This window comes from Alosa alosa, chromosome 11 (assembly GCF_017589495.1).
Source record: "Alosa alosa isolate M-15738 ecotype Scorff River chromosome 11, AALO_Geno_1.1, whole genome shotgun sequence".
NCBI classification, from domain to species: domain Eukaryota; kingdom Metazoa; phylum Chordata; class Actinopteri; order Clupeiformes; family Clupeidae; genus Alosa; species Alosa alosa.
Window position 1 is genome coordinate 27,839,901 of NC_063199.1, and position 16,674 is coordinate 27,856,574.

The following is a 16,674-nucleotide window of genomic DNA, read 5'->3' on the forward strand; positions in this document are numbered from 1 at the left end:
TATCTATTTACCTTTAGCTAAAAGGATCATTGATGGTGTCCACGTCCCCCACTTCATACAAGTTGAAATGGCTTGCTCCATAGCTTCTCTAGCACTCCAGTTTCATTTCATAATGTTGTCAAGAGCATCAGTGCCATACTAGAACTACTAGGATTTGTACACACACACACACACACACACACACACACACACACACACACTGTATAAATATGCTTTATTCTATTTGTACACCCCTACAGTTGAAGTTGAAGCGGGAACTGAGAATGTTACCCTTTTCCCAAATAAATCACCCTCAAACACTGTAAACAGAAAGTCCATTGTAACTCCATCTCTCAGGCCACCACTTCAGTCCTCATGGCCTTAAATAGAACCAGCCATTTCAAAATATGTTATTTTAGGATTTCTGCTTCATTTTGGTTATGCAACGCACCCTAAAGTAAGGCTGGGACAGGGGCGCTCTCTTCCTTGAAAACCCGCACAACTGTTGCCGGAGATCAACCCAATCGCACCAGCAACTTGTGGTTTGCGGCAGGCAATCCTGGTCGCTGTTTGGTGGGATCCTGCGTCAATCATGATTAAGAGCCCGGCGGAGCCTCCTGCGCTCCCCGCACCGGCGCTGACTGCTCCACAGCACTCTCTCAGGCGGAGAGAAGCCGTGCAAGGTCCAGCAACACAATGCTATTCGGATCTTAAACTCTGCGTTCATCTACTGCAAAAAAGAGAAAAGACACATTCATAGAGAGACTTTTACCCCCTCCTCGGACTGAATCTACGGGAGAGACTACGCGGATAGAGGAAGAAACAGACCCAGAGAGAAAGAGAGGGAGGCAGCAAGCGACAGAGAGAGTGTGTGAGAGAGCGACGGGAGGAGACAACCTCGGATTGTGGAATAAAACAATTGCCGGACCTGCAGAGATTAGAAGAGGATTGCGTTATTCTCTGAATAACCAAATCTGCGATACAACTTTATTTTTGACAGATCAAAATGTCAACACCGCAAAAAGACAACACCGCAGCTCAACATGCCAATTACGTGGGACCATATCGCCTGGAGAAGACACTGGGAAAAGGACAGACAGGTTTGTCCTCTTTCATCCAAACAGCACAGCCTATTTACCACCTTAGGGTTCAATTGCGTAATATTTTCCCCTTTGCGTCCCTCTGTTTTAAGATGATATAACCTTTACTATACCTGAATGCAATTGGGTATATTATTTTCTGTGGTTAATGAAAACCTTCAATTAGGCTTTGCCAGAAATATCGGTACCTAGATAATGTTTGAACTCTCTGTGGGACAACCAAAACGTGCGTGTCGCGGACATTAGGTCGGGCTGTCCGCGAGCGAGCCTCGTTGCCTGGGTGTTTCCGCTCGCCTCGCGAATGTGATGAAAATGAACTTGCTCCTCGGCAACAGCACTGGCCAAGGAAACGTCCTGTGATTTATGCACAACGCTGCTAATCCCGATTTGCCCGGTACCTTGACCTATTCTTAGTAGCCTATGCAGTGTACCAATGGGTTCCCATTCACCACCACTGAGGCTTTTTTCTCTTTTGATAAAGAATGCACTGGCTGTGTTGTGCGTCCTTGCTTGCTCGAACACAGGTGCAGCCCATGTAATGTGCGAGCTCGAGGAAAGCCGGTTACTTTGCCCTCCGTCGACAGGGTGGGATATGTTGGAATGATTGCGTCTCTCTAGAGACACTGACAACCCTCTGTGTTGCTGAACCATAGCATGCATGACAAAGTAAAGGTAACATTAGATTAACAACATAATTACCATGACAACCCAAATGGTTTGTGAGGGGCGAAAAACCGGGACGCGTCGCAAACCCTTGCGGTGGTGTGTGTGTGCAGCGGCGCAAGGCCAGCTCTGGGAGGCGAAAGCTGCCAACATGAGATGCTGGAGTGATGCAACACTCCCCTGTCCTGCCCCAAAAAGCAGCGGGTTCAGCGTCCGTGCGGGGAGGTTTTCACCCCCATCTGTTGTATAAAATGGTTACAATAGGCGGCACCTCTCTGCTGAGCTTGCTAGCCTGTGTGTGAATTTGCAGTCCGCAGTTGTTTTACTGGGGATATCGCCTATGTGGGCTGACGCTGTCAGATAGCACAGCCAGACCATCGCCCCTTTCCTAAAAATGGTGAGGATTTATTCGTTTTCACTCTTCGTGTCAGGGTCTTGCCAACTCCAAGAATTACGCATTTGTTGAGTCACTTTACGGATTTTTATTTGTTGAGGTGCTGCACAAATCATCAGACTACATAGCCTAGCTTGTCTTTATACAGTGTACTTTTATTTAGAATATAGTGTGCTTTCCTATTTGACCATGCTCTACTATGGGACAGCCATTGTTTTGAAAATGGATATATCCACCAGTTTATTTCAAAACTTGAAAGCGCTAGTTCATTTGTAGAAACCTCTTTGATGTCTCCATTTGTTCCTTCTCAGCTTCTGAGGGTGTGAGGGCAAGGAACAGAGTCAGAGAGACTGTGTGTGAATGTGTGTGTGCTTGTGTATGGCGTGCCACTATTTAATCACCTCAGCATGGGTGTCACTTCAGCCACATACCTTAATCTCTTCTCACCTATTTCCTTTGTTCATCCTATACAGGGGCTTTTCCATGACAAACATGTCATCACACACACACACACACACACACACACACACACACACACACACACACACACACACACACACACACAGCAGTCACAACACACCCTGCTGCGCTATACCATAAAAATCCAAAACCATATGCAAGCCACAGGCTTCTCTTTGTACACCTGCGGTGTCAGTATAGCAGAATGCAGACAAGTGCTTCATAAACATGCCGAGCATCTCAGTGCAGTTGCCCCGCTGCGATGGGGTGAGTGATTTCTGAGATCCTCTCTCTCTCTCTCTCTCTCTCTCACTCTCTCTCTCTCTCTCTCGATGTGTGTATCTGTATCTGGCTCTAGTTGTTATTTATAGCAGGCTGGCGGAAAGGCCCTGGTTGATCTGCCTGTCCTGCGCAGTGCCATGCTCATTATGTGATTAGTGTCCACAGCACTCGAGCGTCCTGTCCTGTCCTGTGCGCTCTGCTCTGCTGGGCTCTGCTAGCGCTGGCTGGCTGGCTGGCTGGCTGGAGAGAGAGAGAGAGAGAGAGAGAGAGAGAGAGAGGGGAGAGAGAGAGAGAGAGAGGGAGAGAGAGGGGGGGAGAGAGAGAGAGAGAGAGAGAGAGAGAGGGAGAGGGAGGGAGAGAGAGAGAGAGAGAGAGAGAGAGAGAGAGAGGGGAGAGAGAGAGAGAGAGAGAGAGCAGTGTCCTAATCCCCAGCGCCAAAGTCTCCAGGCTGCACGCTCTCACGTGGCTCCCAGGGTGGGGTGGGGGGCGGGGATCGGGGAGGATCCACACTGGGAGGGACAGAGTCAGGTGAGGTGGTGGACTTAGACACACACACACACACACACACACACACAGACACACAGACACACAGACACACACACACACATACACAAAATACACAATCAAACACACAGCATGACACACACACAACACATGCACAGAACACAATAGACACACACAGACAGGCACACATACAGACAAACAGTACAACATACACAAATTCAAGACATAGGCATAGTATGTATGGCTGTGTTATGCTGATGTGATCTGTGACGTGCATCACCTTAGAGGAATCATTGAAGGCATTGATGTTGTTCCCCAGCACAACCACAGCCACAGCCACAGTCAGTGCTGTGTGTGTGTGTGTGTGTATGTGTGTGTGTGTGTGTGTGCATTGAAGAGTGGATTTTTCAGGGGCCAGGCTGTGGCCATTTTGGCCCAGTAGCCCGTGGCGCTCCTGCTGGCTCTATTTCTCCAGGGCCATTGTCAGGTGTGCAGTGGGGCTTGGCCGACACACACACACACACACACACACACACACACACTGACTGGTTCCTGCCTGGTTGAGCCTTGATTGGACTGCAGCCTGTGATGCTCAGAAGGCCGTTTGAAGGCCGCTGCCACCGCTGCTCTGTGCGTTCTCCACCATCCACCATGCCTGAGTGCAGGCTGGCCCCTCTGAGCGCCGCAAGGGCGAGTGGGCCTCTTGTTTCCGACTCTGAAAAACATCAATGTCCATGCTAGTCAGTATTAGGGTGTGAGGCTGTGTGATGCTGCAAGCATGGCTACCAGCGGCCAGTGCAACACGCTGTAGCATAGCATCACAGCAGCGCCATGGCAACCTCCCCCTGTTGAACAGATGCAATCCAGACCATAATATCAGAGGTAAGCAGCATTATACTGTTCAGAGAACAAAGCTGGTGTTCGACATTCCTTACAGACTTTAGCGTCTGAGTACACAGTTGTTGTTCGCCCCAAATTCTCTGTTACATAACAAATAAGGAGCTATTGTTTGAGAATTAGATTAATTACTGAGAGGGACTTTTGCAAGATTTGCAGGATTTGTGCCATGTTGCTCAACTCTTGTCAGTGTTTCCCATAGAATTGAATTCTATTTGTGGTGGTAGGTTTGCAGAATTAACTTGAATGCAACAGTTTTTAGCAAATTAGCGCAGCGTGGTTATGATGCTAACCAGATTTAAGCACAATTTAGTACAACCTGGAAAATCATTGTGTGGTGGTCAATGTTGATATTGTGGTGGGCCGCCACAAATAAGTCAATGTATGGGAAACACTGCTTGTTGTTTTTGCTCATTTACAGTTGATTTTTTTTAGGGTTGATCCAAAGGAAGCCATACAGCTCTGTGTTACCCCTGTCTCCTGTGTGTTTCTAGCCCTCTGGTTTGCCTCAGTGTATTCCCGTGCAATGGCGGCCCCTGAGATTAATTTGACTGTGATTAATAGTGGTAGATTTGCGAGTCTGATCGATCTCGAGATCCTAAAGATTTGCCAACCGGCGGAAAGGATCCATAATATTTAAAGAAATCTGATAGCGCTGATGTTGATGAATGGGCCGAATAGAAGAGGGTAGATGGCTTGGCCAAATATGGCAGCTCAAAAGCCTACAGGACAGCATACATCCAGCTGTATATTGCTGCCTGCCAAATATCAGTATTTTACATTCTAGTTTGAAACTATTGTATGTATAGCCGTTTCGCCACGCCACGTTGAGTGTGTGACCCCGTGTTGTGTCTGTGAGGGAATGTGTGTGTGTGTGCACCGTGTGCATGTGGGCACTCCACAGCTGTCTCCATTTGTGCGAGTGCCTGTGTGTTCCAGACGAGAGGTGTCCTCCTAGCAGCGCTCCAAGGCTGGAGGAAGGAGAGGCTGCACAATGAATGGGCTGCCAGTCTGTTGCTGCGGGAGATTGCTCATGTGTAAACACTGAGCACGATGTAGCGCTGAGGTGTGTGTGTGTGTGTGTGTGTGTGTGTGTTTGTGTGTGTGTATGTGACGTTTTTGACACAGTGCTTTATCTCTGTCTTTCACCCTTGTATATTTGCTTCCCCTGGTCAGTACTTCACATGTGTGCAGACCTGAATGTGCTGAAATGATAATCACTTCACCTACTGTTTGGTGCTTTGATTATTCAGACAAAAGCCCAGTTTTTGCAGGTATTTTTGTGAGCTAGCCTTTAGCAGGAGCGTGATTTGGCTGATGATCTGCCCGGTGGTGGGAGAGTAAGCGCAGCTGCAGTGGATCCCTGGGTGCCTGAACGCTGCAATCGTGCCGCTCCATCATGCGCTTGGGATCTGCTCCTTTGCTCTCTGCCTTACCCCACCCTCCTCCCCTCTCTTTAGCCTCCCAGAATTCAACTCATAGCCTCCAGAATGCAATGACTCTGGGAGAGAAGGTGCTCATAAATATGTAGGATGAGGCTTGGTATGTTGTTTCAGGACAAGAGAAAAGAGGGGGAGGGGGGCACATACTTCTGTGTGTGTGTGTGTGTGTGTGTGTGTGTGTGTGTGTGTGTGTTTGTTGTGTGTGTGCGTGCGATAGATTGACTGGGAGGGAAAGAGGAAGAGACAGTGAAATATGTTGTGGTTTGCCTTCTTCTCCCTCTGCTCAAACGCATGGTTGACAGATCGGCGCGCATAGATCAATTGATGCTTTAAAAGTGAGATGGCACCTCCGAGAGCAGGAAGGATCCGGGCTTTCTATTTTTAGAGCTTTTCCACAGAGTCGACTGATTGAGGTGAATGCATGGACTTCCTCATTCAGACTGGCACTGGGCTCTCATTGACTGCACCACATTCTCTCCCTCCCTCCCTCCCTCCATCTCTCTCTTTCTCCATCTCTCTATCTCTCCCTCTCATTTTCATCCCTCACTCTACTCGTCTCCTATCCTACATCTCCTCTCTTCCTCTCTCCTCTCCTGTCGTCTCCTCCTCTTTTTTCAGCTGCTTCCTCGCCCCGAAAGCAGTGGGCCAGTAAGTCTCTCAAGTCCTGCTCAAACCGAAAGGCATTGATCAGCAATAATGTATGAATTTAATGATTCTTTTTCAGATTTAATGACGTGTTGAGGAGAACGCTAGAGCGTAACTGAGAGGAAAGGCAATGAAACCGTGCGGAGGTACTGCTCCAGTAGCCCTGAATTACAGCCCACCAATCCAGGGACCCCCAAACCATATTAATTCATCATTTTTTACTCCACCCAGCAATCTTTCTTTCTCCACATCCCACAAGCTCTGCCTACTCCGCTTTCTCATAGCTGGCTGCCTCTGGTTGCCCGGAAGATAGGCCTACCGTGCATTGTTAAGGGCCAACACCACATATGGTGTTCTTTTTATACTTAGTGTATTTATTTCTGCACTTGGACTGAACCCGCCAAAAACAGTTTGTATTTATTACTGTGTTTTTTCCCCCCGATGTTTTCAGCTGAAATGGAAATAATGTGTGATTTCTCACGGCTTGTGTTTGGGTGAGAGAATGTGTGTGTGTGTGTGTGTGTGTGTGTGTGTGTGTGAGTGGTGGGTGGTGGGGGGCTGGGGGTGTAGTGTTTGTGGAGATAGAGACAGTAAGTGGTGCAGTGCTATGCTGTGCCGTGTGTGTGTGTGTGTGCTGTGCAGTGTATACGTGCGGCGCCGACAGACAGGTCCCGTTGGGCTCTATTTGGGCAGTAATGCAGCGCATCCAGAGCGCTTGTGTTCCTCTAACCTTCTTTTCAGCGGCAGGAATGCGGGGAGAATTGCGGCAGGGCGGCAAGGCGGCGGGGCTCGGCCACGGTCAATTTTCCCCCCATTTGCCGAGCCGGCCGCCGTTCTGTCTGTCGTCTGCACCCCCCCCCCCATCAGGTCTGGCCTGTCGCAGGCTTGTTGCTGCCGCCGCCGCCTCTGCCACCGCTTCCACGCTCTGACACCCTTTCAGTGCATCCGCCCCTTTCAACACGCATCAGTGCTGATGCTAGCCGCGCTTTCTGACAGATAAATTACAAGATATTTAAGCCCTATTCTCTCCTTGTGCCATTGTTAGAATCCATCATATGTTATGGCTCTTTGGGACTGTGGTGTGTTTGCCATTTGGCTCTGAGCAGCCACTGCCATGTATTTTGGTTAGCAGGGCCGTGTTGCCAGTTTCCACTCCTCCAGGTTTCTTTTGTTCGCTTTGTAATGCCCAATTCAACCCTGTGCTTTTTTTTTTTTAAAGAAAAAAGCTTCCCCTCATAGATTAACCCTGTGCATTCAGTTTTTGGCTCCATTGAAAAGACAGTGTGAGTGTTGAAGAGACTGAGTGTGTGTGTGTGTGTGTGTGTGTGTGTGTTTGTGTGTGTGTGTTTGTGTGTCTGTGTGTGTGTGTGTGTGTGTGTGTGAGTGAGTGTGCGAAAGAGCCTCGTTCCATGGCCTCTCTCCCCTCTTTCCCCCTTGTTCCCAGTTGCCCCCTGTAACAATGGCGGGCCTCTCTGTCTGAGAGATCACAGTTGAGATCACTCTGAAATCCCCTCTGCCTCTCCTCTCTCCTCTCCTCTCCTCTCTTCTCTTCTCCTCTCTCTTCTCTTCTCTTCTCTTCTTTTCTCTTCTTTTCTCTTCTCTTCTCTTCTCTTCTCTCCTCTCTTCTCCTCTCTTCCCCTCCCCTGTCCTCTCCTCTCTTCTCTTCTCCTCTCCTCTCCTCTCCTCTCTCTTCTCTTCTCTTCTCTCCTCTCCTCTCCTCTCCTCTCTCTTCTCTCCTCTCCTCTCCTCTCCTCTCTTCTCTTCTCTTCTCTTCTCTTCTCTTCTCCTCTCCTGTTCTGGCTTGGGCTTGCCTCGTCTTGCCATCCTGGCAGATCAGGCTAAACCCCGGTCCTGCGCCGCGTTCCCATTTAAACCGCTCAGATTAGCCAAAGCTGGGCCCTTGTCAGCTCACATTGTACCTCACCTCACCATAACAGCAAAGTACCGCTTGTGTGTATGAGAGAGAGAGAGAGAGAGAGAGAGAAAGAGTGAGAGTGAGAGAGAGATAGAGAAAGAGAGAGAGAGAGGCTGCGTATGTGTGCGGGAGAGAAAGTATTTTTTGTGTATGAGAAAGTGAGTAAGTCAGTGTTTGTGTTTGCTTGTGTGTGTGTGTGTGTTTATGTGTGTGAGAGAGAGAGAGAGGGAGAGAGAGAAAATGTGTTGGTGTGAGAGAAAGCACAAAGGAGAGTTTGTTAGAGGATGTGTGTGTGTGTGCGTACTTTTGAGCGTTTGCCTTGTCCTGTGTTTATTTCTAAGACAGAGTCTGTAGAGGGGAATAAAGCTGAAAGCATTTTGGGCTTTTTAGAGAAGCTTGTGCTTTTACTTTGCTCACACTCTGTGACTGTGTGTGTGTGTGTGTGTGTGTGTGTGTGTGTGTGTGTGTGTGTGTGTGTGTGTGTGCCTGTCTAACTCTACTCATACTCTGTGACTGTGTGTGTGTGTCTTTGTGAGTGTGTGTGCGTGTGTGTGTATGTGTGTCTGTGTAAGCATACAAGTGAAGTGAATCCTATGATGACCTTCCCTGCGGTTCCCAGCAATACCTCCCTGTATGGAGTGTGTGAAAGTCAGTGATTTTCCCGTCATACTCCAGTGTATGCGTGTGTGTGTGTGTGTGTGCGTGTGTGTGTGTGTGTGTGTGTGTGTGTGTGTGTGTGTGTATGGGTGTGTGTGTGTGTGTGGTTCTGTATGTCTGTGAGTATATGCATGTGTGTTCATACACTGCATTTTGTGTCTATTATTTGTGTATGTGTGAGAGAGAGTTTGTGTATGTTTGTGTGTATGTTATTTACTGTGTGTGTGTGTGTGTGTTTTTCTGTGTATATGTGTGTGTGTGTGTATGTGTGTGTGTGTGTGTGTGTGTGTGTGGTTGTGTGTGTGTGTGTGTGTGTGTGTGTGTGTGTGTGTGTCTGTGTGTGCGTCTACGCGCGCATGCTTCTGATCATATCCTCGGGGCCGTGACTTACTCTGGCTGTAGTCCTCTCTGGTTTGACCCCAGTGCTGTAGGTTCAGGGCCCCTTTCCGCACGCTATGCACTTTCAGGGATTAGGCTTCTGTGCTTTTTCTCCTTATTTGCTCCCTCACAGAAACAAGGGAAATGGAAAAGAAAGAAAGAAAGAAAGAAAGAAAGAATGAAAGAAAGGAAGGAATAAAGGAATAAAGAAAGAGAAAGCCTAATGCTACAAAGCCCTGATGAAATCCACCTTTGCTTAAAGCAATCACTTGTCATTTCCCTCCCTCACAGTGCCTCATTCTCTCACTCACTCGCTCGCTTGCTCAGGTGTGCCACAGTACACCTACCACACGACTGGTGTACACACACAGAGTGTTAACAAACTATGTGTGTGTGTGTGTGTGTGTGCGTCTCTCTCTCTCTCTCTCTCTCTCTCTCTCTCTCTGTGTTTGTACGTATTTGTGTGTGTGTGTGTGCATGTATGTGTGTTCCTGTGAGGGTATTTGTGCCTATGTGTGTGTGTGTGTGTGTGTGTGTGTGTGTGTGTGTGTGAGAGAGAGAGAGAGAGAGAGAGAGAGAAAGAGCAAGAGAGCGAAAAACAGTTTTTATTCTTCTTTCATTTTCTTTTTTTAGTTTTTGTTAACTATAACAACCTTGGTTTGTGTGCCTGTTAGAGTGACTGAGTGCTTGGGTGGGTGTCTGGTTGGAGGTGAAGAAGGCCGTGGTGGAGGAGCTGAACGCTTATTTGTCCACAGAGCTGACAGTTCTGTGTCACGGGCCGCGGCCCCCCTGTGTGAGCGTGGAGCGCAGAGAGAGAGAGAGAGAGAGAGAGAGAGAGAGAGAGAGAGAGAGAGCGAGGCCCATTTTGCCTCATTGGGTAGCCTAATGCAGAGAAGAGGCGCCCAGAGTGGCCTTCACCAGAGGCCAGGGCACTGGGGCACCACCATGCGCCCCAGTGCCCCCCCCCTCCCCTCCCTTCCTCTCCTCCCCTGGTGGGGCTGCAGGGCCTCTGGACTGAACACCAGTGAGCAGGACTACAGGCCCACCCTGCGTGCGGCGCTGACAGGTCATCAACATAATTGGTCACCTGTGACATGATGTCATCTGATATAGTCCGATACCCGTTTCAGCTTACATCGCTGTGTTGTAGCACTTGGTGATATGTGTGTTTGTGTGTGTGTGTGTGTGTGTGTGTGTGTTTGTGTTCTTGTGTCTGAAAGCATATTGGCAGGCATGAGTTGCATTGGTTGTGTGATTAAAATGCAGTGCCCCCTTAAAATGCTCTCTGGTAGTCTCACTTGTCATGTGTTTGACTGACATGTGCATATCGACACATGATGACTTAAAAGCCTCTTCTCTTTCGCTCTCTCTCTCTCTCTCTCTTTCCCATACACACACACACACCCACCCACGCATGCAAGCACACACACACACACACACACACACATACACACCCGCCCTTTTGACCTGCTCAGCGAGCCGGGGTGTTAGCGCATCAGATGCATTGCTTGTGTGCAAGAGGTCAACTGCAGGGTTAACGGGAGCACAAGAGCTCAGAACGGCTCTGGATCAAATAGCTCTCATGGCTGAGCGGTCTGCGACTGGTGCAGGGTTCCACCCAGACATTACTGTAAGAATATACAGACAGCAACCGTTTACTTTTTAAACATACAGTACACAGTATTCATATTTCATGGATTAGATGTGTTTTTTTCCTCTTTAAAGGTGCGATTTGTAGGATTGTTACGAACGTTCTGTAGGCCAAAATCAAAACAATGGCGAACGTTCTCAAGACTACCAGACGCGAGCCTCTTCTGGGTTGCCAGATGTAATAAAGACTTAGCTAATGTTAGTTGACCTGCAGCTGCTTTAACGTTTCTCCAACAATGACCCAGCTACACATTACGGAAACAGTGAAAACAAAAAATATCTCTCTAACCAATGTAACATATTTAGCTGAAGTTAGCGATGCAGATGAAGTTTAGCCTAGGCTACCTGTCGTGGAGAAATATGGCCAGCTTTGCGTCAGACTTGATATTCTTCGTTTGACGAAGACGTCACCATCTCAGGAAGCTCCTCCGATGTCCACTTAATTTGTTTATTGTTTTAATTTTGTAAATTTGCCTGCCTCTTGGAGGCGTTCATGACTACAACTGACAGCTGTTGACAGTTGGCCTTTGCTAATTTGGCAACACAAATAGGAGGACGCGCTATCCCATTATTAATATGCTATTCTAGAATTAATCGTTCACGTTCACGTAAGGCCATCCTTAAAAATATTTTTGTTTGCAGTAACAGCCAAAAAAAATAAAAATGGGTCGGTAGGTAGGTCAATATTTTTTTTTCAAGATTCAAAGTAAAAAAAAAAGTTTTGGGTGATTACGTAGGAATGAATTTACACAAATGTGCATATCGTGACGTAACTGACTGGGTCTTCAACCCGTGCCTTCAGGCGCACCATTGCAAACCTCATTCTGATGTAGGTTATATAGACCAGCCTTTCTCAAACTTCTTTGACCTGAGGCCCGGTCATGGCAGACTTTTGGGTCATAGGGCTCATCTACATGTACCCAGAAAGAAGGCTACAATAGCTCTTGGCCACGTTATATTGAAATTTGACTATACAATACTCAATGCTATACAGTGTATTATACAGTCTCTGCTCTGTTTCTAAGGAAGTTCCAAAAAACAACGTCGTTCTATTAAGTTTCGTTAAATAAATAAATAGCCTTCCAACAGGTTGAAGCGGATCTTTGATACCAACGTTATCGATTAGTTTCAGTTTCTCTCGCGCAGACGCGCATTGAATGAATGCTCATACCACCACTTAATTGTAGGGCTCCATGTTTAATGACATCGATAGCAGAAACGTTTGTTTTCTTTTTTCGTCGATCCGCGGTTTCTTGATCAACTGCGCAGCAAATTATCAGATGAAGCACCGGGCCTAATTTCACTCCATGACTCCGCGGACCAGCAGTCTCCATGTTGTGGACCCATATTTTGAGAAATGCTGAATAGACCACAACCAATTTCAATACTCCGACACGGTCACCGTTAGACTAGGGGGAGAAGGGATGAGAACAGATCTGGCCACAGTTCTTCCAGAACTTCGTGCCAAGTTAAAGCGTTATCAGTTTGTGTGAATGAAACGAAGCGTAGGCCATAGTGTGACATGCGTAAAACCAATGGTGTAGAGATGACGCCACAGATTTTTTTTAAGTGAGCCACGTTTGCATGTAGGCAATTTATATTCACAATACTTGGGCCTACTAAAAGAAATATTATTTTATTGCATTTGTATTGGTTGTTTAGAGTAAAAAAAACAATCGGTCGGTATTAACGCAAGTTTACAACCGGCAAGTCGGTCGGACTAAAAGGGGAAAAAAATAAATATTTGGGTCGGTTCTAAATTGACAGGGTCGGTCGGGTTATGGCAAACGAAAATATTTGTAAGGATGGCCTAATGTTGTCAAATAAGCCATTACTTCAATTCATTGTGTTTCCTTACTCTCTGACAACATATGGTGATCATTTTTGGAATGGTTACAGTTTATTTTCCATTATTTCCTACATACTGGACCTTTAAAGGAGGAAATTGTGGAGAGGAGAGGCAAGGAGGGATGGAGGGAGAGACAGAGGGATGGGGAAGGTTGTGTGAGAGATTGTGTGTATTACTGTAACAAGTATGTGTATCTGCTGTGTGTGTCTAACAATGCTGCCTATTAGAGATAGACTGGGAAAGACAAGTGAGAGATACATTGTAAACTCCAATTTACAATGTAGATTGTAAAATGATTGTGTATGTGTATGAAAATATGTGTGGTAGGGAGAGAGAAAGAAAGAGAATGTGAGATTTCAAGGAAATTGTTGTGTGCATGTGTAATAGAGAGTGAGAGAGAGAGAGAGAGAGAGAGAGTATTGTTTGATGTCCTGCTTTGGCAATGCAAAGAAATATTTGTCATGCCAATAAAGCTACCTTGAATTGAATTGAATTGAGAGAGAGAGAGAGAGAGAGAGGAGAGAGCGAGAGAGGGAGTGGGCCTGATGAAGTGATTGAGGACATTGAGGTATTCCTGAGCGTCAGTGCTCCAGTAGTAGCATTAGCATTTAAACCCAGGGCTAGCAGCGATTTGATTCTGACAGCGTGGTCATTTATAGTCACGTCAACCATAATGAGCCTCTCCTGTGCAGATGGGCGGCCCTGAGGTCGGCGCTTTCGCTTTGTGTCCACGAGCATAAATGGTCAGATGCCCATCGACTCGTCCACTCCTCGCTGAGGGAGGCCCTTTCATTTTTAACCTGACGAGAAGGAGGAGGAGGAGGAGGAGAGCCATCACTCAAAGCATATCAACACACGGCACACACACACACACACACACACACACACACACAGAGAGAGAGCACGCTGCAGTGGGATCTTAGGTGCTGCTGCCAACGTTTGTTGACGTCAACAATTCCTCCTGAAGCGAAGTGGTTGGTTTCCATAGCGACCCCGTGAAGGCTCGGCTCCCTGACGTGCGTGTGTGTGCTCGTCGCATGTGCCGTGGGACCCGCAAGTCGTTTAGCTTGTGTGTGTGTGTGTGTGTATGAGAGAGCGAGAGAGAGAGAGGGAGCATGCACACAGCAACAGCAGTCTCCCAATGTATACTTTCAGGAGTGGACCCCCTTCCTCCAACAGTAGAGCCTAATGGACCACACACACACAACCTTTAAAATAGCAGCTTGAAATAGAAGGTGCTTAGCAAGGTCTCACTCATTTCATGCACAGTGATTAGATCTTGGTCGCCGCTAATGGGATTTCCCCAGTTGGTTGAACTGAATTTTTCCCCCCACACAGTAAAAAAAGGAATTCAATTAATTGCCCTCCCTGCCCTACTTGTCTTTCTTTTTCCCCTTGCCCTGTTGCCTCGTCCTCAAGATCGCACTCTGCCATGTTTGTTACACAGATCTTTCTAGTGCAGCCATCAGGACAGAGGATTCTCTGTTGTTATAGCTAAGCTAAAGGTAAACAGACTCTTTTGTTTCTAGAAGGCCCGAGAATAGACTCATTTGTATACTCTTGCCCTCCAAACAGCAGTAAAACACTTGAAATTACTTGAGACTGTGAATGAGGCTCATAAACATCTATTTAAAATAAAGTGCAGTTAGCGATTGCAATCCCACACACTTTCTCTCAGATTCAGTGATTGGCTGCTTGGTCATCTAATGCTCAATTAGTTGTCAGAAACACAGAAGGGAGGTATTAATTTGATTGGCTGTTGAGCTCACATATCAACAACCTATACCAAAACTGAATTGCGGACTGCATCATTAATGCAACTGTTTTAAAAAGGGCAATTTAGTTGCAAGAGAGAGTATCAGAGTACATTTAATGGATCTGCTGCTAGCTTATTTTATGGTGCGACTGTAGTAATTGCATGTAAAACCTGATTAGATGCAGTGTTGGATGCTCCAGGCAAATCATAAATCAGCTAAAAGTCGTATTTGTGGCAATTTGAGCAGAAGATGATTATGATATGGTGAAATAGTGGTGTTTTGGTATTGTTTTGTGTTGAAGATCATGACAAATAGTTTGTAAGTGCTTCATGAAGCTTTGTTATCAGAGGGTAAGGAAGGAAGTCTCAAAATAGTGTGATGTACGGTGTGTTTGGCAATGTTTTGCATGAACAGACAGAGACCCTAAGTTCTTGTATTGCTATTGTGGCGTTGTGTTTTGTGATTCCGACATACAGTACATGCTTCATGTAGATTTGTTATCTGAGGGTAATGTTGTGATCTCTGTTGTGTTCTTTTCTACTGTAACATGAAAAGGAAGAGGCCAGAAAGGGCTCTCTGAGAATATGCCGGGCTTTTTACAGGACGTGGAAGTAGACAGCTTTAGATCGACGTCCTGTCTCACACACCTGAACGTGTGTAAAGGGAAGGAAAAAAGGTTGGCGTCTTTTGTCCCCTTTCCTCTCTGCCCGCTTCTGACCCTCTCATTACGCTGCTGCCCTTCAGATCAGCTGGCTAATGAGACTCCTCTGAAACATGAGCCTTTCTCACAGGAGGTGAAGAGCCACCAGGTCGGTCAAAGGAGACGCCCCTCAAATCCTACAAGGCCCCCCAAATGAACAGCAAACGAACACATACAACGTGGTTATTATAAGAGCCCTCTCTCTCTCTATCTCTCTCTCTCTCTATCTCGCTCTCACTGACTCACACACATACACACACTCTTCCTCTGTCTCTGTCTCACCTGCTCTTCCATGTGTTCACACCTGTCGATGAATTCAAATTTTAGCTCAGTAGCCATTGCAGGGAAAGATGTGTTGGAGTCTCAGGCTGGGTATCTGATGTACACAGCTGAAGCCGGGAGGCCAAACGCTAAATCAGCCGGGATGTTTAATTAAACCCGGAGCCTCCATCATCTGCCGCAGCGCAGCCATCCCCCAGACAGAGCGTTGCCAGATAGCTGGTGGAGGGATGTGCCGAGCCATGTGGAGGAGAATCAGAGAAGGGCGAAAAAATAACACGCCTCAGAATGCTGCACCATTGAACTTTAAAGAATGTCGTTATGCCCACCAGGTCCTGGCAAGGTCTCCCCTCTAATCTCTCCCATCTCCGTCCCAACAGCCGAGGCGCTGCCTGGTATTTGGTGGTCAGGTTTGACTTTTACTGATGGGCTATGCCCACTGGCTGTAGCAGCTTTTGTCCCTGGCAGCCTTTGATGTGCTCGCTAATGAAGACAGCCATCTCTGAAAAGGTGCACGGTAGAGGTCTGCACTCCCGCGGTAGACCCAGTCCCGTCGCTAAAAAGAGTGCGCTGGGTACAACTTTGAAAGCTCTATCACGGGGAGGCGGGATGAGAGAGGTCGTGCGTTCGGGTGCGGGACAAACAGATGATTCACTGCACTCCCGCAAATGAAATATGTGCGTAAAATTAAATATGGAAATGATTAAAGCAGTGTTCATAACTATAGTTCAGCTGGATGTTCTGTTAGGCAGCATTAAAAAACGGGGTTTAATAGGATAGCAGGCCTATAGCCTATTGTCGTTTACGTGGGATCAATTTGTTCCTGCTGCTCATTGTCAAAACTCGAAATCGAAAGCATGACAGAGGAAGAGGGCACCAGACTAGGCCTACTTCAGCTGTTAGCCTACATTCAGAACCAAGAAACTGACATCTGGAGTCTTTCTCAGGTCTGTGTGCTCCTTTCGTGAAACAGAAAGAAAAACTGAATAGGCTATCCCTCCTGCATCTTGCGGGCTTTAGCGGCGGGGCGGGACATCATGTTACAGATCTGGCGGGGCGGGACTAAAATGACACATTAATGCGGGGCGGGGGACAGAATATTACTTGGGGCGTCTTGGGGCCAG

At 47.2% G+C, this 16,674-nt stretch overlaps 1 protein-coding gene across 4 annotated transcripts in view; it reads left to right on the forward strand.

Moving 5' to 3' along the window:
- Positions 1-629: 629 nt before the first annotated feature.
- The window catches only part of brsk2a (BR serine/threonine kinase 2a), a 201,912-nt gene continuing 185,867 nt past the window's right edge, over positions 630-16,674 (forward strand). For all 4 annotated transcript variants that reach the window (XM_048257460.1, XM_048257456.1, XM_048257457.1 and 1 more), the window contains exon 1: positions 630-1,079. In XM_048257460.1, the coding sequence (XP_048113417.1) occupies positions 986-1,079 (94 nt within the window). In that variant the 5' untranslated portion in view covers positions 630-985. The remainder of the gene's footprint in view (positions 1,080-16,674) is intronic.